General features: G+C 35.7%; 2 protein-coding genes across 8 annotated transcripts in view; both read left to right on the top strand.

Annotated features, from left to right (window-relative positions):
* Positions 1-2,536, top strand: part of WDR49 (WD repeat domain 49) — a 124,113-nt gene extending 121,577 nt beyond the window's left edge. For 4 of the 7 annotated variants that reach the window (XM_045197651.3, XM_045197661.3, XM_045197655.3 and 1 more), the window contains one exon: positions 1,581-2,535. In XM_045197651.3, the coding sequence (XP_045053586.2) occupies positions 1,581-1,711 (131 nt within the window). In that variant the 3' untranslated portion in view covers positions 1,712-2,535. Of the gene's footprint in view, positions 1-1,580 lie in introns of all 7 variants that reach the window. The other 3 variants (XM_045197678.2, XM_045197681.2, XM_045197672.2) reach the window with 3 other exon arrangements.
* A 4,472-nt stretch (positions 2,537-7,008) lies between these two features.
* Positions 7,009-27,298, top strand: part of SERPINI2 (serpin family I member 2) — a 31,829-nt gene continuing 11,539 nt past the window's right edge. The window contains exons 1-6 of the mRNA XM_024560484.3: positions 7,009-7,156; positions 9,353-9,607; positions 14,350-14,580; positions 15,952-16,146; positions 16,226-16,418; positions 26,382-26,479. Coding sequence (XP_024416252.1) covers positions 9,361-9,607; positions 14,350-14,580; positions 15,952-16,146; positions 16,226-16,418; positions 26,382-26,479 — 964 coding nt within the window. The 5' untranslated portion in view covers positions 7,009-7,156; positions 9,353-9,360. The remainder of the gene's footprint in view (positions 7,157-9,352; positions 9,608-14,349; positions 14,581-15,951; positions 16,147-16,225; positions 16,419-26,381; positions 26,480-27,298) is intronic.

Genomic DNA, 27,298 nt, shown 5'->3' with positions numbered 1-27,298 from the left:
GGGATGCAAGGGAGGGCTTTCGAACCCAGCCTTGTTCACCCCTGTGTACACCCACAGGTGTCAATGACGGATAAAGTATTGGCATTGCAGGGTGAGCCGCTCACCTTTGCTGTCACTTCATCAATACTTCTGAGATGTTGCTGCTGCCGTTCCACTTCCACTCTCCACTCTCATCACTGTGTCCTGTGTGACTTCTGCCCAGTCCCAGCTGTTTGGCTGTCCTTCTTCATGTTTTGTAGGCTGAAGGTTACATCTGTCTTAAGGTTTTGCCTGACATGGAATTTATTTGCAGAGTGGTTTTCCCTCATTTTCCTGGTTGTTCTTGTATAAGATTCAAGAGAAAAAGGGGAGATATATTAACTAATATAGTTAGGTTTGAATGGAAAGTTCAGAGTTTTGGGTTTTGTTTTTTTTTTAATTTAAATATATAAAGATGCCACTATACTGTGAAGTTGCCCAATGTTTACATAGTTTATTTCAAATTCCTTGGCTTGGCATTTAAAATGCTTCTCTGTCCAGCTCTACCTCATTCAACTTCCATCTCCTTCATCTATTTTACATGTTTGTGGAAGGTTCTTGAATTATTCAGAGTTACCTGAACAGTGCTTCTTGTTTCCCCGTACTTTGGTTTACTTTGTTCCCTCTAGTTGGATTTCCTTTCCACGTGGTAACCCTTCCTCTCTTCCATGATTCTCATTATCAGTGAAAATCCCATCTGGACTTCACGCTCCCTTGCAACAGCATCTGATTCTTAAAGCTTTTCCTCTGGTTTCTGCATATTATTGTAATCTCTTTATAGGCTTAACCACAATTCCCATTGCTTATATCTTTTCAGAACTGTGTCCTATTTTATGTGATATTTTGGTTATTTGGGTACTGCTCCTACTTCCTACCAGAGAAGAAAGCCTGTGACTTAGTTATATTTGTGCCTCATTTATGCCTGAGTAGAGAACATCGTGCATAATGTACATTTGATAAACATTTGCTGAAATGATAAAATTAAGCAAAAGGCCAAAATTATTTTTTTGAATGCATGGCACAATTTCCTTCTTACTTCTCACTGATGTGCAATATAACCACTCATGGGGATAATTTGGCTCTTTTTTTTTTTTTTTTTTCCCCTGAAGCCACAGATCTCTGCAGATCAAAGCATCTGAAAAGGATGTGATTGCAATTGTACTTGTTCAGTCATGCAGACAGTCAAACTGTGTTTTGATTACTTTAATTGTCTTATTCCAATACAGAATAATTTCTCCTGGGCTTTTTATGAGTCTTTGATAGCTGTTAAGTATATTATAAACAAAAATAGAAAACAATCTTCTTTAGTCTTCTGCTGTTAAAATGATCTTATCATTATATGCATGCATTAATTGAACCAACTTTGGTAAAATTTAACTTTTACATTTAAATTAAGTCAAAAGAATAACAGAAGTTTAAGAGAAAAATTTCTCCCCGAAACTGTAGGTTTCAAAAACACACAATTTTTTAAATAAGTGAAACGTGAATATTTTCTGCCCACTATTTCATTTAATTGGGTCCGTTTTCAAGTACAATTTACATGTCATTTTCTTCATTTTTAGCTTTGAAAGCTGTATTTGTTGAGAAAAACCTGTTTCCCAAAGACTTTCTGGATCATGGAAGAAGAGCCAAGCAATTATTTCAAGAAACAAGTAGTAAGGTGAAGATAAAAAGAAATAAGAAGCAAGTATGACTGAAAGAAAAATAAATATTTCATTGACACATCAAGTATGTGTATAAAATACATAAAAGAAATCAAGAATTTTGCCCACCCTTTTTACCTGATACTTCAACGTTAGAATTATTTGTTGTCAGACAATGTTTTTATTTATCACCTTTCACCTTCTTTCTATTTTCCATAAAGAAAGATGGGACTGAAGAGGGGGCAGCATCAGTTGGTATTCTTATTTCCAAGTGTTTTTATATTAAAAATGAACAATTTCAGAACAAAGCATTTGACCAGTCATACCTTTGGTAGCTACTATAGACAAACATTTTGGTCAATTTTTATTGTAAAACTTGCATTGAAATTAAACACAAAAAGTACTGACACAAATTATATTTACAAATTTGACTGGGAAAAACATACCCACTTATTTACACTTTCTAGATTTTTAAAAATGAGACTAATAATGTAATTAGACCTTGTTAGTAATGCTGTTCTATTAACTCATCAACTTTATCCACTTTATATGTACTTATTGAGAAATTACTGCATAGGTTCTACCTCTATAGTTTGTTATACTCTAAAATTGAGTAGCATAGTACAACCAAAGAGGTAATAGCCTCAAGAAAACAAGGGTTCTGAGCTTATATAAAAACTCATTCTATGTGGATGGTCAAATAAAAAATGCTTGGTTCTGAAACACAATGCTTCATTTTTAGATCCATTTTTCTTTATAAATATCATCCATCAAGCAACCAATATTCTTATGTTGCATTACATATATTCTGTCCTGGAGGAATAATTAATAAAATGTTTCACATAACTTTATTTGCTATACATTTGTACTTTAAAGTGTCCTTTCAAGATATTTCTATTTTAGGAAGCATTTTACAATAACAAACAAAAGTAAATGAAATAATTAACAATATACAGGAGACTACTCTGTCTAGTAACTGCAAAAGTTCATTGTATTTAAATCTTGCAATAATGATATAAGATATATGTATTTCATGGTTAAAATCTGAGTGACCAATAATTGATGGCAGATTTGGGATTGGAGCCCAGATCTCTTTTACTCCAAACACCACTGTTTTGCCCTTCGCTTTGTGTTTGGTCCTTACTACTTTAAAGTCAGTGAAGTGAACTTGAACAACAGAATTTCCAGTATTAGTGGAGCAAATGTTTTAGTTTGGCGGAGAGGATGACAGAGGAAAGGCATTTAGAAGACAGTTACCTATTCCGTCCATAATTCAGTGCACCCTGAGTCAGGCACTGCTTTCCTTCTTATTGAGTGGTAGCCACATATGGGGAAAATATAACAGAATAATACATATGACAGGATCAACCAACAAATGTTGGAGAATGTTTTCAGAGTGGTCCAGACCCTGGAAAGCATGTTAAGAGGAAGAAGACATGACAGGTCTTGTTTAAGAAAGAGAATTCCTGGGAGATATAACCTATCCTCAAATATTTCAAAGCTGTGGTAAGGAAAAGTAGAACTGATAGGCATAATTTTAAGATCCTAGAATTGCTTCCTAATAACTGTTAATACACAAAAAACTATCTCATTTTCTCTTTTCTTCCCATTGTCACTTCCCATCTTGGTGAGGAGTAGTTGTCAGCAGGCCCACTGTATGGCTATCAGAGGAAGGAGGACCCTAGAGAAGACCCACCAGAGATATGCTTACTGGACCCGAGAGAAGGGAGTGGGTGAGGGAAGGGAATTAGAAGGTAAGAAGGCAGAAGGGGTGAGTGAAGGAAATGACCAACATGGCTGGGGGATTAATTATATTGAGCAAATAGTAACTGAATAAATGAATGAAATTAGTAAATATGTTGAGAGTAATGAGGGTCAGATATCTCACTGTTGTAGAAGGTAATTGCAAACCTTGAAAGGAGGAAAAGTAGAAAGAACCCTGAGATTTTGGACTGAGGTTAGAGATATCACTGTGATCTCATGGTTTCAGATGGACAGGTGAAGAGATAGAATGGAATGTTTATGTGTTAGAAAATTATGTTTGCAGCACACTCTCAAATGATTCAGAAAATTCAAATTATAATACATACACACATGCATGTATGTGCCCAGCCACATATATGTATTCTAGAGATAGATAGATAAACGGATGGATAGATAGAAATTAGTTGCATAGAAAGAGCACACATTTGTGATGAAATGTTAACAATTGGGGAAACGGAGAGGGAACAGAAGAATTGTATTATACCAGCACTTTTCTATAAACTTAAAAGTATTTCAACGTGAATTATTTTTTGAAAATGAAAATGTTGCATTGGAACAAAGGATTCCTTGAGATGTCCAGGCAGAGACTGAATAAGCTTCTCACTGGGTTATTGCAGAAAATTCTCCCACTGGTTGAAGATTGATTGGACAATTCATCATTTTAAACTTTGAGCATATGATTAATGAATCATATATTGGTGACAGCACAGTGGACTGAGACTTGAGCCACATTTCCAGCAATGTAAAGGACTATTAAGATGTAAAGGAGTTGTAATATGGGTATCAAATACTTTTTGAAGGCTCTCTTCCTTATCCATCCACCCATCTGTTCCTCTGTTCATCCACCTGTCCGTCTATCCATTTATCTACCTATTACCCATCCAGTTATGGAAGGCATATGCAAGGGACTGTTTTTAGACACAATGTACACACAAATAAAGAGAATACACTCCCCCTGCCACATATAAATGGCTTTTTAAGCCATTTTAATTAATAATGGCTTAATTATTAAGCCATTATTAATGGCTTATTAAGCAAAGATTGAATGAGCCCCCTAGTCTTCCTAGTATAATTTAGAAATTATTTTACTAGACATATTTTACTATTTCTACCCCAGAGATGACTTTGTCTGAAGTGACAGTCTGAAATAGTCTGGTTCACACAGACAGACCTTCTCTCTGTTCTATTGCGTGTGTAAGCACGATGCTGTGTGTGGCCCTACTGCCTAATTCAGGGCTGCTTCTGTGAAAGGGGAGCTGTCTCACAAGTAGACGTAGTAAGAATAGAGCTTTTAAAAGTGGGAAAATCTCTTTTAATGATACTGTTTCCAATACTTAAGAACAAAACACAACCACCAGGAAAATAAAAAGACCTTTAGTTAGGTCTTACTCCTCTTTTATACCTTACAACTGCTAATTGTGCTAGGCAGGGCCTCACCTACCAAACGTTAATAGAACTGAAGACTTACTTCATAAGCTATTTCTGAAATCAACATTTGGGCTGAATTATTTAAGATCCATTTTTCTACAGTGAAAAGAACTTGCCACATGAAAATAGGGTGCGCATACATTTCAGTAGGCTACTTTGTGTGTGGCACGAAGATTTACACTAAATGTAATTTCACTCGTTCTCTTTTCAACCATTTTCCTCTTATTATCCAAAATATATGGAGCAAAATGACAGAGGGGGAAAAATACTGGAAAGTAATCTATGGAAGAATTAACTTTTAAGTCTTTTTTTTTATTAATGAGAGCACTTGATTGTGTTTCTAAAGTATGGAAGTAAACACATTTTTACTTAAAAAAACCATAAAATGCTAAGAAATGCTAAGATAATGAAATTGAAACTGTAACCTACTTGCTATTGTTTTTATATATATTCCCAGGTGGTTTTGTTGGGTGGTTTGTTTTACAGTGGATGTGGTGATGTGCTCAAATTAATACCAAGACATTTTGGATTTCACTAATTAATAATTTTGTTTTTCCTGATGTTGTAGTGGCAAAATAGAGTTGTAGAAGGAAGAGATTTGTGAAAATATTTAAAAGGTTTGCAGTAATATTTTATGAACACTTGTGGTATCTTAATGTTTACTAAAAGAGCTTAAACCATGGAGGAGAAATTCATGGCCATTGCTTTTTACTCCCTCAAATAAGGAAAATGTACGGGCTGCTTGAACAGCTATAACATAACTTCCTTACTGAACAAATTCACTAAACGACCCTACTACGACAGAGCGTCTGTCTCTGTCACTGGAAGGAAAAATAACGGCCTGTTCCTGGGTAAATTACATTATAATCCGAGCATCGTAGGCACAATGATTTGGTAACCAAGCGTACTTGTGATGGATGTTTGCTGGGGTCACTGCATGTGTAGAGAAGCACTGATTGAATCATAGCCTGGGACATTCAGACTTACTATTTATGAATTGCAGAGTAGAATAAAAGAATGATAGTGTTCTTAGATTCGATAACTGCGTTTTTGGAAAACAATCTCTAACAGTGTGAAGTTAAAAGCTGGAAATGGGTTTGCTTATGTCAGAATAAGAAATATTAGAGTATAACCCAACATTTAGAAAATATTTAGAGATGCATAGATGGGCAATTAAAAATTGCAGTAAGTTAGGAGATCACGGACAACATCAGCCATCAGGATTCTCAAGGCTGTTATTGAGGTATAGCCCTATTTAGACACTAAAAAATGTTAGTAAGAGTCCTTGAAAAAGTTATTTTTAATAAGCTCTTTTAAAGGTATCTTTATTCATTTTACTTCTTTTTCATAGATTTACCAGAAATAATATTACATTTAGTAATCAATAGTAAATACTTGTTTAATTGTAATGAACAAATTTTCCATTTTTCTTCTCAGAGGCCACTTACGAATAATGCAATGTTTGTAATATCTGATCCCCATTGATGTGATTGATTTGAACTAGAATAATTAGATCAAAACCCATTCAATTACATACCTGTTTTTTATTAATGAACCAATTATAGAAAAAAAAGAAAATTATAAAAGTAACACCAATGTTAACTATCGAATTATTTTAATATTAATTTTTGATAGTAATACTTATTTTAATAGTAATATCTTGATATAATTTGGCAATTTGGTCTTTTTGTTCAGCATGAAGATTATATTTCTTTAATATTTAGACTTTATACTAAGGATTGAAATGGGCCGTGTAGCCGCAGGAAATTCCTCTGACTATTGTATAATTTAGTGAATTTTTGAGAACTCTGTAAATGCAGCAGCAATTTGTCTCTCTGCATTCTAGACTTGATAGCACTTTATTGTTTTTCTCATAGGCATTTGGAAATATTTATGATGGAATACATTGGTAATCTGATATAGGAGTCCTGTGAGAAACAAAAAGAACTAATTACTAGCAAATTTGCAAGCACTGGTGCATTCTTCCAAATTCTGTTTCTACTTGTTATAAAAGAAGTGAAATAATAAATAAAATACTAATATAAACTTAATGATCTTTTAAAATTCTAGTATTGTTTTCTCTCTCAGTTCTCGCATATTTCATCATTGATCATTAACCTGATCATGTTAGTCCTTTCATACAAATGTGGTGAACACCTGCTTTAGTTTCAGAGGAATTAATCTAGCAATGTTCAAGATAAATAGAGCTGGCCTTGACTGATCAGGTGTTCCATGTACTAATGTTTCTCAGCAGGCATATTTTAATCAAAACATTACTGTGAATGATCAGAAGCAAATTTTGAGTAAGTACCTTAAAATTAAATAGCTTTTGAATAAAGTTTGTATGTAATAATATTGATTATGAGTGCTTAATAAAATAAGAATGGCATTTCAGTTCACTTTGGTACATATTTAAATTTATCAAATTAATACACTACTTTTATCCACCTTAAAAGGTGCCACTATAAATTTGAATATCATGTTCTTATAAGATTGTTCATCAGGTTGTTTAGTTTATTAGTATTTTGTGATTTCTAATGAGATATAATCCAAAAGCCAATGACATGTGAATTTTTAAAATCAATATTTTGTGTGATCTTGTAATTTATTAAGTACCCAGAAATTTTCTGGGAGAAATGGATGTTTCAAGAATGTAAATTTTAATTATTAAGATTGTTAATAACAATGAGAGGATAACTTGCAGATTCCTCTATAGGGGAAAGGTTACACCCTTCATAATATTGTTTATTATTCTGATACAAACCAAGAACATAAACATATGCCTAATGGATTACCACCTGATTACTTAAAAGTGCTGATAACATTTTGACTATATACCTACAAACTGATATTTTGGGCAGAAATCTTCTGAGATAATGAATATATTATAAAAGATACACAGAAATTTATTTTTTATGTAAAACTTGTCTTACTCATTAGCTTTTCCTATTGTTGCTTTGCCACTTACCACCTTGTGTACTAATTTTATCCTTGATTTTTGTATGTATCTGTATTTTCAGTTTAACAAAACGTTGTTTTCTGACAATCATTTTGGATTGCACTTTGAGATCTTTTTCCTTTGCAAATTGTATATCTAAGCAAGTAAAGTTCAAATATTTAAATATATTTGTATATATACTAGAAAAGAATGTGGAATATTTAAATAATGATGCCACAGCTTAGTTTTGGAGAATATTTGACTATTAGAGATCTCTACATGTGACAGTGATTCATCATAACTGAACTCATTTTGGGGTCATGAGGACTTCCCTAATGGTTTGCAAAACACTCTAGAAATATAGTTCTTCAATTATTTAAGGTTAACTACACGTTATTCCAGAGGCATTTATCTTTACTCCCCAATGAAATGTTATTTCCTAGCAATTTATTCAACTAGGAGTTATTAAGGTGCCTTATTTGTAAGGTAAAATTAGTGTTACTAAGATTTACAAGATCTTCAGTGTCGACTTTCCACCCAGTCTATGGTAAAATCGCGAAACCTCATTGTGCTCAAGATGTGAGTAATCACGGTCAAGTTTCCTGCAGTTTGAGTGGCGAGCCTTCCATGGGGCGTGATTACTGTTGTTGTGACTCGGTTATAGTTTTCAACTGCAGCTTTCTTGTATTTGTTATTTGTTGAATTATTCTTCAATTTTTTTAAAAAGTTGTTTTCTTCTTTTGTTATTGCTGTACTACTTATATTTGGTTGTAATTTCATTTCTTTATAATTTTCTGAGGTTTCTTTTCTCCTTTTAGAAAAGTACATGTTGGTTTTGGAGTATTTTGCGCTACAAATTTCATAACTTTTACTGTTGTAGAAAGTTAGGTTACTTAATTGATTTAGAATATATTAATTTTCTAATGTTATAGGTCTAAAACCACAAAGAAGTGTATCATTTTTTAAAATTCCATTTTTTTAAATAATTTATTTATTTTAGAGAGGGGAAGGGAGGGAGAAAAGTGGGGAGAAACATCAATGTGTGGTTGCTTCTTGTGTGCCCCTTGTTGGGGATCTCAAACCCAGGCATGTGCCCTGACTGGAAATTGAACTGGTGACCCTTTGGTTTGCAGGCTGGCTCTCAATCCACTGAGCCACACAAGCCAGGGTATTTTTTTGATCTATAAACCATTTTAGAGTAGTCTGGAGAGAGGATTCCATTGATACCAGAGTTTTAGGAATTCCATTTAAAGCCATGGGAAAAGATAGAAAAATGTATCATAGAGCCACTTAGTGATAGTATTACTATTAATAATGCCCGAGAATTATAACATCTCTTTTGATTTTAAGAAACTACTATCTATTTTGAACTTGTTTTTAAATGACATAGCTTATTTCTCTTAATAGATGATGCTTAGTCTGAACACTGACATCAGAATATTTTTGTGGTAATTTGTCCTAAGAAGAAAGGAAATTCTAACAGGTAGAAAGTTTTCTTTTGAGTGTGGTATGATAAACTCTGATTACTCTGAAAACTAACACACTTTGAATTGCTGCACAGAGGTCAAAATGTTTAAGGTCTTGTTGTGGAGTCTTCTATTGACTTTCTCTGGAAGTCAAGCCTCACGACACTTGGCTCAAAGAAGTACTGAATTTGCAGCGGATCTTTATCAAGCTCTTTGTTCATCTCATGAGAACAATATTATATTTTCCCCGCTTGGAACAATGTTGGCTCTTGGAATGGTACAACTGGGAGCAAAAGGAAAAGCACAACAGCAGATAAGACAAACATTAAAATTCCAGGAAACCTCAACTGGTAAGATTCTTACATATGATTATGTGTACTGGATGATATCTGGCCAAATTTATTTTTAAAATATTAGAGATAAGTTCAGGGTCACAGAACTTTAATAAATAAAAAAATTACAAACAGTATAAAATTATAATTAATTGGAAAATTGTAATGTAAATAATATCCATTCATTTGTAATTGTTTCCTAATGAAAATGTTACCAAAATAATTTATTAGGAAATTAATTCTATACAGATATAAGATTATGAGTGTATCTGTATATCTTATTCTGATCTGTTTTAGATATTTTTTAATTAATTGAGATTAAGCTTCGTGTATATGTGTGTTTGTGCATATGCATGTATATCTATTTATGTTTATATACACATATTCTTCCACTAGCCCTTGCTATGTTGTGATCATTTTCTCAGATCATGCAACTGCTTCAGAATATAAATATTAATTGTTGTCTTTCATTGACTCTTACAGAAATATCACTACTTACTTAGCCCTTCCTCCTTAGGTCATTTCCAATACTTCTCTAATAAAAACATTCTGGTGAGCACCCTCACCCAGAAATCTTTGTGTTGATTTCATTAGCTTTTCAAAATTAGCTTTCTAAGTAAAATTGAAGCTTTTCACTTAAATGAGACAATAGAGCATTAATGTATTCATTTTAAAAGTGTATTTGGTTATTAGCCTTTAAAAAAATTTTGGAAAAATGAACATTTCAGAGGCCTTTTTACGTGTGAGTGGTTGCTGGTTTGGAGGCGGCTGGCACCCCATTTGAAGGGGCCGTTGCCCATTTCCCTGGCTCCCCTGCACTCTCAATTTCCATAATAACTCTAATTTTAAACTTTTACATCTCTGTCAGATCACAGGTCCTGAACCTTAGAGGAAGATCCAGGTTTCTGCTTTGGGAATTTATTTACTATAACTAACTTCAATATATTTGTCTTAGCCCAGCATAGTTATATTTAGAAATGTGTTTTTCTCCTTTACAAGATTTTATTTGCATCATTTTAAACAAAGGCAATTTTATGTTAAAAAAAAAGTAGATGAGAGTGAAGTTAATTGCAAGCATTTTCCTTTGTGAATAATGTAAGACGAAGCCACTATGTTCCAGAGTTAGTCTTGGCTGTCTGTGTTAATTTCAGCAAATCCCACTACACAGTCCCAGAAACATTTAAATCACATGGTACAGTTTGAACAGTAATAGAACATTTATGAAGATATGTAAAGTTGATTCCATGATAAACTAGCAAATTAGAGCCTCTAAAATCTAAATTACTTTAAATGGATTTAATCTTACAGAGAAACACAGATGTCTTAATAACTCTGGATTGTGAATGTAATAATAATCATAGTAATAATGATGACAGTATATCAAACATGTGTATATATATGTATATTAACAGTAACTGTTTTATGTGCTTGATATACATGATCTCATTTAATTTTCTGAATTACTCTGTGAGTACACATATCACTGATGTATAGATAAGGTCACCAAAGCAATGTGAAGCGATTTTCCTAGAACTAGTTCCAAAAACGATTCAGTGAAGATTATAGATCATAAGAACAATAATGAAAATCTTTATCTTTTCCTTGGATGAATGTATACAAACAGTTAAACATGAGCATTTTAGCACATATGACAAGATGTACCAAATCTGCTTTCTGGTATGCTTTGTGAAGGGAGTGGGGGCACAGATGAAGGAAAACTACAAAAAGAAAAGAAAAGACCATCCAAAAAGGGAGAAGATTTGAAAAATAAAAAAGAGGGGAATTGAAGGAATAAGGAAAAAAGAGACAGAGCTACGAAGGGGAGACAGGGGGAAGGGTAAACGCCCAGGACGTCTGGAGCGGGAAGAGCACCGGCGGCACTAAGGGCAGGAGGAGACTCTGACAGGCAGGAAGGTAGTGCCTGGGAGAGCCACACTGGGACCCAAGACAGAAAGAAACATCAGTACTCATGGTCCTGTCTTTCTTTAAGATTTGCATGTTTTGTTCATTATAAATTTATTGAAATTAATACTGACTTTTAAAAAATGTATCACAGTAAAATATTGTTTATCTCGATTACTGAATTCATTGCCATCTCCTTAAATTTTATGCCCAAGGTGTCTTCACTGACTCATCTTAGTCCTGGCCCTGCCTTCAGTTCCCAAAGATTATCAAAAGGTGCACTCTGTTGAATCAGTCTATAGTTCACTTTTTCTGCTCCCAATCTGTTTCACATAAACACCCAGCTTATTTTAGAGATAAGCATATGACTCCTGGCATCCTGCCCCACTGGGGCTCTCAGTGTGCTCAGTTCTCCTTCTTTCCCCCACTACTGAAACATCTGCTCAAAATTTGCCTTTTCCAGTTTACTGAACCTCTGATAATGCTCCGTTTTTCTTTTCCTGTAATAATTTTGCTTACTAATCAAAAACTCACATGAAGGTGCTTCTTCATTCCAAGGGCATTATGGAGAGAGAGCTGGGCATGAATGCTTGACTCAGCTCTGCAATCAAATGACCTTGTGATTTGGCACCTTTCAAGTTACTGCATGTGTCTCTCTGGGTTTTAGATTCCTCACTATAAAAAGAGGAGTTTGGATGAGATGATTTATATGGACCATTTGGTGAAAATAATCTCTAATCCTGTGATCATCTTTATTTTCATCTTTGAATCTCTCACATTGCATTCACAATTGGCTTTTGGGATTTCCACAGCAAGAGAAGTAAACATATACTAGACTTCAGAACATTTTATGGAGGTCTGGTACAATCAAACCAAAAGTCATATTCACCCCATGACGAGTAGGTTTTCCCCAGCTCTATTTTAGGAAATTAAGTAAACGTATTTTCATAGCTTTTTGTAAGCCATGTATATGTATTATTTTTGATATATGCTAAGAGAGGTTGTTAATTTATAAATTAAATCAAATTTGTAAGGCCGATAGCTTTGCATTTTGCCCCAGATCTGTGCAACTTGCTGACATTTTTTTATTGACTTCTGAGTCCAGCGATCTATCAAAGGGCAGCTGATTGTCTGTCACCCAGTCTTAGACCTTTAAGTACATGACATAAATCTATTTGCTCTGATAAATGAGTTCGAGCTATTTTTTTCTCCCAGTCTCCTTTTCGTCCCCTTTCTATTAAAGATGTTCGTGAGTTACAAGTACCTGCAAACTGGTTTCACATTTTGCCACTTTATTTCTGACCTTAATTAATTCTTTTAGAGAAGCTTGCCTGCCTTTACCTAATTCTCCTCTGTAGCCTCCCAGCTATTGAGACATCTTTCTTGGCTTCAAACAGTAAGAAATGACTGCATCTGAAATCACCGCATAAACAAGTAAAACAGACTAATTTTCATCCCTTCCTATGTAAGGAATTACAGGATTGTAAAGAATTACCCGAATTCTTCAGATGAACTTTCATATCTACAATCTTTTCTGTCTGTGTCTATGTTCCATGTGTGGGGACTTATAGTGTGAAATATAATACACTATGCTTCCCAGAGCCTCCTGTATGGTTGTGTAGGCTGCACCTACACAAGAGTGCCAGGACGAAGAGGCAGTTAGGGACTGAAATGTAGCCTCTACTCGGCTGGACAAGATGTGAGGCCATGAGGTTATAGCACCCCATCAAAGGCATGTGCTCGTGTTTGCACAAAGATACCTTATGGGGTGATAAAGTGTTAACACACACACACACACACACACACATGCTTATATCCAGTAGACACCGAGTATTAAGTTTACCTCAGTAATATTTTTAAAATCTCTTCATGTAATGCGCATCTTACAATGATAAGCCATTTATGTTTCTTCAATAGAAATTAATTGCATTTAATTACCTTTAAAGTTGTAAAAGTGGTATTTTCAGTATTTAACTGAAAATATGACAAAAGCCCTGAATAAACCTTTGACGTGTGATATAGTTTCCAGACTAAATGATTGAGTTCCAGGATTAAGCCAAAGGGGATGAAAAACATTGATACCCTTTGGTGAGTAATAGGAAGCCACTGACAAAGATCATAGAATTCTCTCCTAGCCAAATACACCTTTCTGACAACACTGGTCAGAATGATCCAATGATAAACAAATATAATAGGCCAACGGTGATTCTTAGCTGACTCTGACGGACTCATTTGGCTAGGGGTTATAGTTGGGATGATTAAAGACTTTTATTGTTCATGTGGACAACCAAAGTACGTAGATTCACAAACTTGAAGAAAGAGGCAATTCTAATTCTTATGCATTTTGAGAAATGATTATAGGGATTGCCTTGTGAACATCAAATCTTGGACAGGTGCAGTTGCTCATAAGAGAGTAATTCTTTCTTAAACGGAAATAAAAGTAATGTTGAAAAGAATTACTAATCACTGTCACAGGCCCCATCTGCATCCATTAGCATTACCCTTCTATAAATACTGCATGTTATGCCAGGGATGAGATTCTAATGCTGAATTTCCAACAACAAGAATAAGCTAAATTTGACTATTAAGAGGGAGTTTCCCTCACACTGTTTAGTTTGTTTCTGACAAATTTCAGATTTACATGGATACTTTTTTTCCTATATAAGAGCTGATTTCATTAAGAAATGAATATTCTATGGGAGATAAATGCTTAAATATTTATACTAAATTAGAAGGGATTATTCATTATACCTAAGTGTGCAAAAAGCAGTAATAGGAATCAGATTGTTTAGAAGGAAAGCTGGAAAACTGTTGTTTTTGTTTTCAATATGTCAGTATACATTATAATTATTTTTTAGGAGAAGAATTTTCTGTGCTGAAGTCGTTTTTCTCTGCCATCTCAGAGAAAAAACAGGAATTTACATTTAATCTTGCCAATGCCCTCTACCTTCAAGAAGGATTCACTGTGAAAGAACAGTATCTCCATGGCAACAAGAAATTTTTTCAGAGTGCCATAAAAGTGGTGGATTTTCAGGATGCGAAAGCTTGTGCAGAAACAATAAGTGCCTGGGTAGAAAGCAAAACAGATGGTAAAGTTTCCCACTTTCATAAAATCATTATTTAACATTGTATTCATAGTTTTTAATATCTTAAAGAATGGTTGAATATTTCCCTACCAAATTGGCTCAAGTGATAAATCTCTTATTTGTCTTCCCTGCTATTCAAATTTAAACTAAAACAAAACTGAGAGAAACTGTGAACTGCTTTGAAAAGAACAGATCATTTTTTTGAGAAACACCTATTTGTGGAATTCTTAGTGGAAGAATTTTATTAGTAATTTTTGTTATTGTATAGATTTTTAAAGTATGGCAGCAGGAACAATATCTTTGGCCAGATAAAAGTGAGATCTGTCAATCCCAAATGCTTTTTTCCCCACAAGTACTATAAATAATGTGTTAATGTTTAATAATAAATGTTAATAGTCCTATAATAAACATGGTGATCTTAACTTGAAATTAAATACAAGCTAGCAAAAATTCCAAAAGGACTATAGAATGACATAGCAGAAAGAACACAAGCTTAAAAAGTCATACAGATGAATTCAGATTTTAACAAATTCTAAGCTATGCCTCAATTAAAATGAGGATATTATTAAATTTCAGGATTATTAAAAAGTTTAACAATAATGCATGTGAAGTGACAAGCATATATCTGGTCCCCAATAAACAGTGGTCTGTTTCTTTGCTTATTCATTTTACCACAAAAAAGTGGTGATGGTGTAAGATTCTACTATGTTCTTTATGGGAAGCCTCAGACAGGAAACCATCAGATGAAACATGAGGTGGGTGTTGTGAGTTGGGTCATAGGGAAGTCCTATTAATAGTATATAAAATGAGAACCTTCCTAGGTAGCGCCATGGCACCATTCATGCCTTTGTCTCATAACTTTGAAATATTCATTGGACATTGATATAGGAGACTGTACTCTTGGAAGAAGAAAATCATACTGGCAGCTGTGTATTTGTCTCTTCCAATGGTCAGTGGCTGCAGCTGCGAGTGGAAGACTGATTGTCCCATCAACTTATTCATTCTGATAGACCTACTGGAGCACCTTGCAATAGCATTTGAAAAATGCCAATAAATACACAAGAAGAGACTTTTTTTTTCTGTCTGAAAAACAATTTATAGAAAATCTTACTAAAGAGAGTTCATTACTAGGTCAGTTCAAATTTGCTTAAGACAATCTTGTCTCTCCTGTTTCCTAGGTAAATCCTGTTTATACCTGTTTCTAAGTAAAATATTTAATAGTGCTGCCCTTTGCTCTCAAAATTGCTATGTTTAGGCGATGAAGCACTCTGTTTATAAGTGATCTGCAAAAGAAATTTTAAAAAAATTCTAGTGAAGTATTTCCACTGAGCTAATGCATATTTCTTCCTGCCTCCTCTTCTATCCCCTTCACAGGAAAAATTAAAGACATGTTTTCAGGGAAAGAATTTGGCCCTCTGACTCGGCTTGTCCTGGTGAACGCTATTTATTTCAAGGGGGATTGGAAACAAAAATTTAGAAAAGAAGACACACAGCTGATGAATTTCACTGAGAAAGATGGTGCAGCGGTCAAAGTTCCAATGATGAAGGCTCTTTTGAGAACAAAATATGGTAATATGAGAAATCATACTCTAAAGCATGACTTGGGGAATTGCCAGGTATATTTACTATTTTGTTTTCTCTTTTCCAGGTTATTTTTCTGAATCCTCCATGAACTACCAGGTTTTGGAATTACCTTACAAAGATGACGAGTTTAGTTTACTCATTATACTTCCTGCAGAAGGGGTGAACATAGAAAAAATGGAAAAACTAATTACTGCTCATCAAATCTTGAAATGGTTCTCTGAGATGCAAGAAGAGGAAGTGGAAATAAGCCTCCCTAGGTTGGTAATGTCCTTTTATTATTCTGGTTCTTATATTTTCACTTATGGAGGGATTTGTGTAGTCAGCTGAATTATAACAAATGCTTGAAAGGCGATAGACAAAAGCATTATAACAAATGCTTGAAAGGCGATAGACAAAAACGAGAGGGAAAATACATTTGGAAGTGTTACTCCACATCATGGACACAAAGGCAGGTCAGAGCGTCGCCAGCCTCGCTTTGCCATGAGGACGACTGAGTCGAAGTGCTGTGTATTCCATCATAAAGATGGGGAACCGCAACTCTGCAAACTAGAATGCTAGGGTTAAAAGCAATTATTCTCTTTTTATCATTCAAGGTTATTTTTTCTTGATTAGAGTTTAAAATATTTATCTCCTATTAGGTTTAAGGAAAATAAAACCCCCAAACACTTAGGATACCATACAATGAAAAGATGTGTTAAATCACCTTGGACAGACACTGTTCTAACAGTCACTGAATTTTATATAGATTCCTAGGATCAGTTTTAGATATCAATACAAAATGGAAACTGCAAAGGAATGACTCAGTAAGCAGTAATTTTAAACACTAATTTTGTGATATTATGCTGCTAGATGATAGGAAAAATTTCAGAGAGTAAGATGTGCCCAAGTAGCTCAATTCACACTATATCTGAATTTCTAAAGAGACAGATGTCTAATAGATTATATTCTGTCTTTTTATTTCTAATTTTTTCTCATCAAGGCCTGCATGGTCTGTGTGCCTCTCTCTCCAAATCCTTGGCCTCTTAAGCCTCTCGGCTTTTCCTTCTTTTCTACTTAGCCAAGATCCTGTCAGTCATTTTAGTCCTTCTCTCACCAAATCTTTGAATTTTTTTCACCTTTGTCTTTTCCCCTAATTTTCTCCCCAACCACCCTCAATCCTGAGTCTACTTATAAAACCACTCTAGCTCCTCAACTACTGATTTTGTTCGGCAAAACCCAGAAAGCAGTCACTTCTGGTCTCACCAAGGCTGGAGCTGGGGTCTCCATGTTTATCTTCAAATCCCCTTCTTTTCTAACTCCCACACCACACCAAAACTTCACCTCTATTCTCCATGCACTACTTTATGTTGCTTTCTCTTACAGGCGATAGATATCTCAACTTCCTGTTCCCTAAAGAAAACATGTTGTCAAGCAAACTCACCTCTCTACCCTTCACCTCAAAATATGTATAAATTTTTGTTAATCATCTATTTTTCTCCCTTCTTTGATGTCCTGTAAAGGTAGTCTATGATTTTCTCATTCTAACTCTGGGCTCCCGATCCAAATGTTATTAACCTGTTTTTCTTGAAAATCCTTCTTCTACCCCTGTGGCAGACTCTCTCTATTAATTTCTTTCTCTCTGTATAACTTCCTGCTCCCTGACAGCCTTTTTTCTTTCACTTCCCCAGTAATGTTCACCAGAGTTTCATCTTCAAATATTTCCTCTTCTTACACTTTTCTTAAAATTTGTCCTTTATTGTTCATGTCTCTAAAATTTGACTTTCTCCAACTTGTCTCCCAACTCCCCATTACCAGTATATCTCTACCTGGAGATTATTCAGGCTTTCAAAGAGTACTTTTTTAAAGCTAATACTGTGTACCAACCATGGGGGATCTAATGGTGTATGTGACACATAGTTTACTTTTTAATAATAGAAATAACTTTTGGGATTAACTTTTTCAAATTTACAGTCATTAGTTTGTTACTCATTAGAAAATGTATCTCCGGTTCAGAAGCACAGATTAACTGGGGCAGCCCTCAACACAAGAAACTAGGACAGGTGCAAACTTGTATACAGGTTGCCTATTAATAAGACAGTTACCATTTAGATGGAGGGTTGTAGGATTTGGACAAGAAATTTACTAGGCCCTGGTCCAGCAGCTCATTTGGTTAGAGCATCATCCTGATACTCCAAGGTTGTGGATTCAGTCTCTGGTCAGGGCCCACACAAGAAGAAACCAATGAATGCATACATAAGTAGAATAATAAGTTTATGTCTCTCTCTCTCTGTCTCCCCCCCACCTTCCTCTCTCTTCAATATCAATAAAAAGAAATTTACTAACACTATTCAGCAAAGCACAGTAAGTACTAAAAAAAAAATGAGGGGCCAGTAAGCACTAGAAAGCTTATGAAAAAAGAGAGAGGAGAGGGGACAAGAAGCACCAGAAACTAGAATTGTAAATAAAAACTTCATCAAAGAGGAAGGACTTGAACTGGGCTTTAAAAGAATTAAGATGGATTAGTCCTGCATGTAATAGGGAGTAACTAAAAACTTCCAAGCAGAATAGTGGAATGATTAAGGCAGTGTTTTAGAAGAATATATTAACTAATATTTGGTAGTCACAATACCTTTGTTTATGTTGCACAACTTGTCTGAACTCTTTACCAACTCTCTTCTATCCTAACCTCCATTTTTCTCAATAAGTTCTATTGGTCCATAAAACAAAGTTTGTATTTTAGAAAGCTTTTTTGATATTTTTATGCAAGATCCCACAGCATCTTCCTTTCTCCCTAATGGGAAAAGTTCTGTACCTTTTGTTTATTTCTGCATAGTAGTTATGTTAAAATTACTTCTTGGTCTTTCTCATTAGCCTGTAAACTTCTTTTTTTTTTTTTGAGTGCACAATTTTACCTCATTTTATTATAAGGAATTGTTACAGAAAATGCAAATATCAGTATTTGAAAGATACATTCCATTACATGGACTCCAAAGAAACAATGCTGATGGGTGCCAGGGTCCTATATGATGCCATCGCCCCACACTGAGCACCACCCCAAACGGCTTGAAAGCCAAGGTGATGAACCCAAATGTGCTCCTGCACTTTCCGCCCAGTTCCTGCCCTTTGCCTTGGTTCACGGCCACTTCTTGAGGAAAGGAGCTATGCATATTTCGGTTCTGTGGCCCCAGCACAAAGCAGGCATTTGTAAAAGAGTATCTGTTCAATGAAAATGTGTTGCTTTAATCTAAATAGTAGTTATGTTCAGGATGTGGTAAAGAGGGAAAAACTAAAGCCCAAAAGATCAATTAAAAACCACTGCAATGACTTGGGCACTGAGTAATAATTGTCTAAGGGCACTGGTGAAGTAGACAGACGTCGGAGTGTGTGATTAACTAAATGTGAGTGACATTGTTTTGAGTTTCTAAGCTTGACTTATTAAGAAAGTGAGAGGACTGTGATTTTTTGTTCTTTTGTAGCTGTCCAGGTACCATGAACTCTGGAGAGTTCTGGAGTAGATTTTAGAGAGTCCTTAAAGGCCTTGAAATTATTATCAAGTTTATGCATGCAAGCAAGGTCATATATGAATTTTCCTAGGGAGAAGCTTCCTAGTTAGCATTGAATTTTTGGAAGTCCAGTTGTTTAAACTTGTTAAATACTATAGTTTTACTCAAAAGTATGGTAATAGCTAAACAATAGTCATAGCAGTTCAGAGAGGTATTCTTTAAAGATATTGACTGATGTGGCATCTCACAGTATTTTTACCAACAGTTGAAACCAGATCATGGAAAAGAGAACATCATATTGAAGACCAAGAGCTTTGGACACTTCTAACTATATAATTTTAGTTACCCTACCTAAACTTTTTTATTATCATATGGAATAATGATAATAAATGCTGCATAAGATTGGTATGAAGATAAGATATATATCTTGATAATACTGAAACAATTTTAGCACTCAGTATTATCTCTTATTGTTTTTGTTATTGTTTTTACTGAATTTTAACATTTATTGAGCATCTATTACAGTGTCAACACTGTTCTAAAAGCTTATCCTTTTTTAATTTTATTTTTAAATTATATTTTATTGATTATTCTATTACAATTGTCCTGGTTTTTCCCCTTTACCCTCCCTCTACCCAGCACCTCCCACTTCCTCAGACAATCCCCCCCCCCACCATTATTCATGTCCAGGGATCATGCATATAAGTTCTTTGGCTACTCCATTTCCTATATTGTAATTTACATCCTCATGGCTATTCTGTAACTACCTATTTGTACTTCTTAATCCCCTCACCTCTTCACCCATTCTTCCACATTCCCTCCCCATCTGGAAGCCATCAAAATGCTTTCTGTATCCATGATTCTGTCTCTATTCTTCTTGTTTGCTTAGTTTGTTTTTTAGATTCAATTGTTGATAGATTTGTTTTTTGCAATTTTATTGTTCATCGTTTTGATCTCCTTTTTCTTAAATAAGTCCCTTTAACATTTCATATAATGATGATTTAGTGATGACAGACTCCTTTAGTTTTTTCTTGTCTGGGAAGCTCTTTATCTGCCCTTTGATTCTAAATGATAGCTTTGCTGAGTAGAGCAACCTTGCCTGTAGGTCCCTGATTTTGAATTTTTGACTTTGAATATTTCTTGTCAATCCCTCCTAGCCTGCAAATTTTTTTGAGAAATCAGCTGACAGTCTTATGGGACCTCCCTTGTAGGTAACTAACTTCTTTTCTCTTGATGCTTTTAAGATTCTCTCTTTAACTTTAACATTTGGCTTTTTAATTATGAAGTATCTAGGAGTAGGTCTCTTTGCATCTTGTTTGGGACTCTGTGCTTCCTGGACTTACATGTCTATTTCCTTCACCAAATTAAGAAAGTTTTTTTTCATTATTTTTTCAAATAGATTTCCAATTTCTTTTTCTTTCTCTTCTCCTTCTGGCACCCCTATGATGCGAATGTCGGAATGTTTGAAGTTGTCCCAGAGGCTGCTTGTACTATCCTCATATTTTGGATTATTCTTTTCTCTTCATGTTGTTCAGATTGGTTGATTTTTGCTTCCTTATTTCCATATCATTGATTTGAGTCTTGGCTTCATCCACTCTACTGTTGTTTCCCCGTATATTATTCTTTATTTCAGTTGGGGTATGCTTCGTTTCTGACTGGACCTTTTTTATGCTGTGGAGGTCTTCACTGTGTTCCTTGAGCATCCTTACAAGCAGTGTTGTGAACTTCGCATCTGATAGATTGCTTATCTCCATTTTGTTTAGCTCTTTTTCTGGAGTTTTGATCAGTTATTTCATTTGGGCCATGTTACTTTATTTATCATTTTGACAGCCTCCCTGCATATGTTTCTGTGTATTAGGCAGGTAGTGGTTTTGATTCCATGTCTTGGTAGTGTGGGCCTAATGTAGTAGGTGTCCTGCAGGGTCCAGTGGCACAGCCTCCCCTATCACCCAAGCTGGGTACTTGAGGTGCACCTTCTTGTGGCCTGATTACACCCTCCTCTTGTAGGTGAGCCTTGGTTGCTGCTGGCAGATCAATGGGAGTGTTTTACCCAGGCCAGTCAGCTGCCACAAACCTCTGCCCTCTGTGGAGGATCAGCTGTGCAGGACCTGGTTGGTGGTGCTCTGACATGGTCTGTAGCTGTCCCCTGGATGTGCTGGCCCTGGGGTTTCCCAGGTGGCACTGGCTAAGGTCAGCCCCCACCTGTTTTGCACCAGGGCCACCTTGCAATCTGAGATGGCTGCTGGGCTTGGAAATCTAGGTTGGCTCTTGCTTGTTTGACAGGATTTAAGAAGTTGTAAAGCATGATCCAAGACCTGCCATTCATGGAAAAGCAGCTTGAATGGGCCCATAAGTTGGGTGAGCTCATAAGTTAGGTGGGACGGAGTCTCTGGGGATCTCCAGGGTGGGCCAAACAGTGTTAGCTAGGTTGATGGAGTCTCAGATATGGCATCAGCTTGCCAGCTCTGTGGCTCTGTGGGGGGAAGGTTCAGTAAAGGGACAATGGCTTCTGCTTGTCTTGATGCCAGACACTTCAATTTCTCCCAGTTTGCCATTGGCACCTTTCAAGATGCTACCCCAGTGCTGAAGCTCAGAGGGAGTGAGTTAGTAGGTGAGTCTGTGTGTGGGTTCTTTAAGAGAAACTGCTTGACCTTCAGAAGTTTTTTCCGCTGACTGAATCCCCACTGCTTTTTGCAGCCAGAAGTTGTGGGGACTTATTTTCCTGGTACTGGAACCCTAGCCTGGGGGGCCTGGTGTGGGGCTGCACTCCCAAGATAACCCTCTTGAATTTTTATCCACCACACGTGTGTGCGAGACTAGCCTGTTCTGCATCTATACCCCACCTACCAATCTGGATGGATGTGGTTTCTTTAATACAATAGTTGTCAGACTTCCATTCAACTCAATTTCTGATGGTTCTGAGTGATGGTGGTTCTATATTTTAGCTGTAATTTTTATGTGGTTGTACAAAGAGGTGAGCCATGTCTGCCTATGCCACCATCTTGACTGGAAGTCTCAAATCTTCTCCTTTTTACTGTATCTCAGTTATTCTCCATAGTAAATTTGATAAAGATCTATTTTGATATTCAGCTTTACAAATAAAGTGAAGACAAGTAAATACCTTGCCTGTGGGTATATAGCTAACAAATGGCAGAGCCCACGTTTCAAGAGTCAGGAAACAGTGTAATGTGAGGCAGCATGAGGGAGAGCACAGAACAGGGCAGACGGTCAGTGGTAGAATGAGCATCGAGGGGAAAGATGCAGAGCAGCAGTGCAAGGAGACTTTTGAAAAAAGATAATTCCTGCTGTAGGACATGAAGTATCCTATTCTCGCCGAGCTAGAAATCAATCCCAGGCTTGGCCAGCTGTGAATTTCTAAGTGGATGAATGCGAACTGTGTCCGGGTGAAAGAAGGTGAACTCAGGGAAAATGAGGGTGGATATGAGAATAGATATGTCATGACCAGCTGCAGTAGTAATTACAAAATATTCCTTTACTTTAACCTACTGGACGCTGATACCAATTCAAATCCCAAACTCACATTAAATATTGTCCAGACACATTTTATATGTATTCAATAACATACATCTTTTTTGGCTTAACCCTGATGCTAATAGAGTCACACACACACACACACACACAGACTTCGAGGTAATTGGTTAGAAAGTGACTAGAAACTACTATTCACTAACATAATAGTCCAGGTTCACCATTGGCAAGGATTATGTTATATTTTTATCCCTTGTGCAGCTTCAAAATTTGGTTTGGTTGTTTCTAAGGCTGAACATTCCAAGGATTATTCAAGCCTAGTGTATCAAAGCTGGGATTCCAAACAATGAAGGTGGGGATGGCAAAGGAGACCCAACCAAAACTTTTTTTTCATCAAACAAGAGTCTTGGTTAGAAAGGAAAAAGAAGAAACATCTCAAAACATCCATCTCAAAAAAGAAATTCTGAACTGCTTTGTTTCATTTTTCTGCAGTTTTCACCTGTGTGAGACCCCTTTAAACACAATGGCTGCATTCGGCAGTCAATTTCTGTCTCACAAGAAAATAGATAATATTTATGTATGTTAAAACGTTAATTTCATGATTAGGTGTCTATCCAGTCTTTTGCTCATTCTTTTACTTTAGCTGTATTCTTTTGACAATTTTAGAGGAAGACCAAGGAAAAAAGAAATGAACAAAATTTAGAATAAATATCAAGACAAAATTTGGAAGAGGCATATAATGCATATATATGTATATGTTTATGATTTTGAATTATATTTTTATTAGAAGGCAATGGGAGTTAGCACATTAGCTTTGACTTTGAATGGGCCTACGTTTGAATCCTACCTCTGTCTGCTATCTTGACCTTCAACCTGAAAATCAATCTCTTGAGACCTGCACTTTTTTTATATGTTAATAAGAATACTAATGGGAAATAATAATGCTAACTTCTTGGGGTTTCGTGAGGATTAAAAACTATAATCTATATTAAGTGCCTAAAATGTAGAAGTGCTACTTCATACATGGCTATTCATGGCTCCAATAATTATGGATAGTTAGAAAGTGATTGCAGATTATACTTCTATTAAATTTTCACCCTGTTTAGTTGGGTTAAATGGATTTCTGTTGCTGTAGGTTTCGCTGGACTGTATTATGAGCAGGACTGTTACTTAAATGACTCCGATAACAACTAGGCATTATTAGAAGTTGTAATGAGTCTTACAGTATTCTTGCTATTATCTTAAAAATAGTTTATAGGTAGGACATTTATTCTCTACCTTTTAGAAACCCATACTCCATTCAGTTTAAAAATAGAGTGTGGTAATAAAAAAGCAGACAAACAAACCCTCAAAACCAATATCTTTCTTAGCAGGAAGTTGAAAACAGTTGGCATAAAGCAAGCTATTTTCATTATAAGTAGATTTTAATGTTCCTGTTGTACCCATTCCCAGTTAGCTAGGGTTTTGAATGAGTTAACATCTTCCAAAAGTGCATAATATTTTACCAGAAATAATTTAAACCTAGAACATTTCTGCCATGGCTTTTTATTGTTATGATAAATTAAAGTTAAGAAGCTGTTCTTTCAGTATTTGACAATTAAAACCGTGATCTAATTACACCAATTGCTCAAGCTAATTTGTAGCCCAAGATGTGGGCTTACCTGTTAGCTAAGCCAGGGTCTGGGGCTTGAGCAGTTGTGTCTGCACCCAAACCTGAGAACACAGAGGCAAATGCCCATGAGGGCACAGGCAGAGCAACTTGGGCAGGAGTTGCCTGGGAATTTGGCTGAGGTAGGAATATGCATAGCCCCCTGTTTGAGGATTTTACACTCGTTTCTTTCATAAACAAAGTTTCCAACATGGTTTTCAAATGCAAATTGATGCCTTAAGCATCTGTAAAGTCAGTGAGGATTAGCCTATATTATTATTGTTATTACTATTATTTTTATTTATTATTACTGAAATGGAAAAAAAGTAAGCTTCAGTGATTGCTGTTGACTTGGAATCAAGGCTCAGCCAGTGCCCAGGGGAATCTTTGAGATTACCTGTGTAAAGTCCCTCTTCATATCAGCCTGGAGAGGTGAGCTGAATCTGAAATCCTAATTTCCGGCCCTGCTTTGGAAGTGAGGCTGGAAAGTTAGAAGAGGAAACAAAGGCCTCAAGCTCTACCCCTTCCCTTCTCTTTCCCTTCTCTGTCCTGGCTGGGACATCACAGAGCCAACCTTCACTGACCACCTGTTCCCCCACTTCCCCTTCCCCAATTTCCTGTAATTTGGAGGACCAAAAAATATCAAACATCTGTAGAGGAGAGACAAAATTGAGCCCACCAGTGTCAGAAACAGAAGACCACCCTATCCACTCCCTTGCCCATGTTTAATAAAAGCCTTCCACCCAGACCCCCATCAGCAAATTCCTTCTTCGATGTCACCCACTCTCACTTCTGGAGTGCGTACTATTGCTTTAATAAATTCACTGTGCTTTGCTGAGTCAGTCTGTCAGGCTCTTGAATTCCTTCTTGTTCTGTGACAAGGACCTGGATTGGGTTGAGTCCTCCCTTGGCCTCCCTGGGTGCTGCCTGGAATTAGAAGTACTGAACATTTTGAACATTGTTTTTCTCCTGTACTTTTTATCTTTTATTTCATTTGGAAGATATTTAGCTCCTTTTCAAAGTTTTACCCCTTTTACTGGGCCTATTGGAAAGATATTAGGTGTGTCCATAAACTGAAGGAAGTCACATTAGTTATGACAATGGATGGGAAGGATAATAGGTTATTAATGCTTCTTTGTACTTCAGTAGGCAACAATTCCCTCCAAGGAGTGTTGGCTCCTGTTCCCCTCTCATAGCATCCTGGACATCTGCCAGGAACAGTCTTGGATGGTATGAAAAAAACTGAGTGTATATAGTTGCTGGAGGGGACTATTTACACTTCTAGAGAAGGAGCCAAACAATTGAAACTCTCACACTGTTTAGTTGGGGAATTTTTACTTCAAAAGATAGAGTACTCTTTCCCCCTTCCCACCAACCATTTATCTGGAAGTCAAGTAACAACACAGAAATACTTAGTGGAGCAGGGGAAATAGAGTATGTGGAAATGTAAGGAAATGTAATTGCAATAATGAAAACAAAAGATTTCACAAGATAATCTCTTCCAAGTTATCCAGCTTATAGATAAAAAAGAATTGATAGCAAATGTATATAATGTTTCAATACATTTCATCTCTCCCTCTCTCTCTCTCTTTTTTTAACAGATTTAAAGTAGAACAAAAATTAGATTTCAAAGAAGCTTTGTATTCTTTGAACATTACTGAAATATTTAGTGGTGGCTGTGACCTTTCTGGAATAACAGGTAATATGATAAATAATTCTTATATTATCATGTTAATGTGTTTTCTTAGTAACTATGTTAACTGACTGATCTTAAAACTTAAAAAGGAACATTCAGTCCCAGAAAATACAACTCGATGACGAATAAATGTCTGAGCTGTCTCTAAACAAGCACTCTATTTTTCATTTAAGTATTTTTTCCTTAATGAAAGCCAGAAAGCATTTTACAATGTTAGATAAGCCTTCCAACTATTCTTGTAATGAAAGTATGTAGGTAAAGCATTATATGGGCTTTTATTTCGGCCCTATTTGGATTTTCTTATTTGAACAATGGGAATTACAACTTTGAGTCTCTCATCTAAGCAGAGCTAATAAAACCCTTATAAACCAATTTGCAAATGTTAATTCAGTAATATCAGAGCCCATGAAATAGGCATTCAGAACATGCTGGATGATGAACACAATCTAGAAACTGTAACGCTACAGCCTGTAGGTTTAGCTTGGGACTGACAACAAAACTGAGATGTTCTTGTGCTAACTCAAACCTGGGAAACTGTGCTGGGTTAAGATGCTCACTTGCACAACAAAACTCAAGGCAGCCTTTTAATTCTTCTCATCCTGGCAGCACCCATTGGTTCAAAAATACACAAAGAGAAAAGATGGATAAGGAGGGCTGATTAGTTCCAAGTTACTTACCCTCTTTTAAATTCAGACTTCTGTTTTATAAACTAGGCCTGATAATACAAGCCTATCTATTTGATGGTTTTTTGTAGTGTAACAGGGAAATTTTGTGTATTATGATATAAATATCTGGGCTTTAAGAAGTATTCATTAATTTATT

This window comes from Desmodus rotundus, chromosome 2 (genome assembly GCF_022682495.2).
Source record: "Desmodus rotundus isolate HL8 chromosome 2, HLdesRot8A.1, whole genome shotgun sequence".
NCBI lineage: Eukaryota > Metazoa > Chordata > Mammalia > Chiroptera > Phyllostomidae > Desmodus > Desmodus rotundus.
The sequence above is the reverse complement of the archived record's forward strand: the minus strand, read 5'-3'. Positions and strand labels throughout refer to the sequence as shown.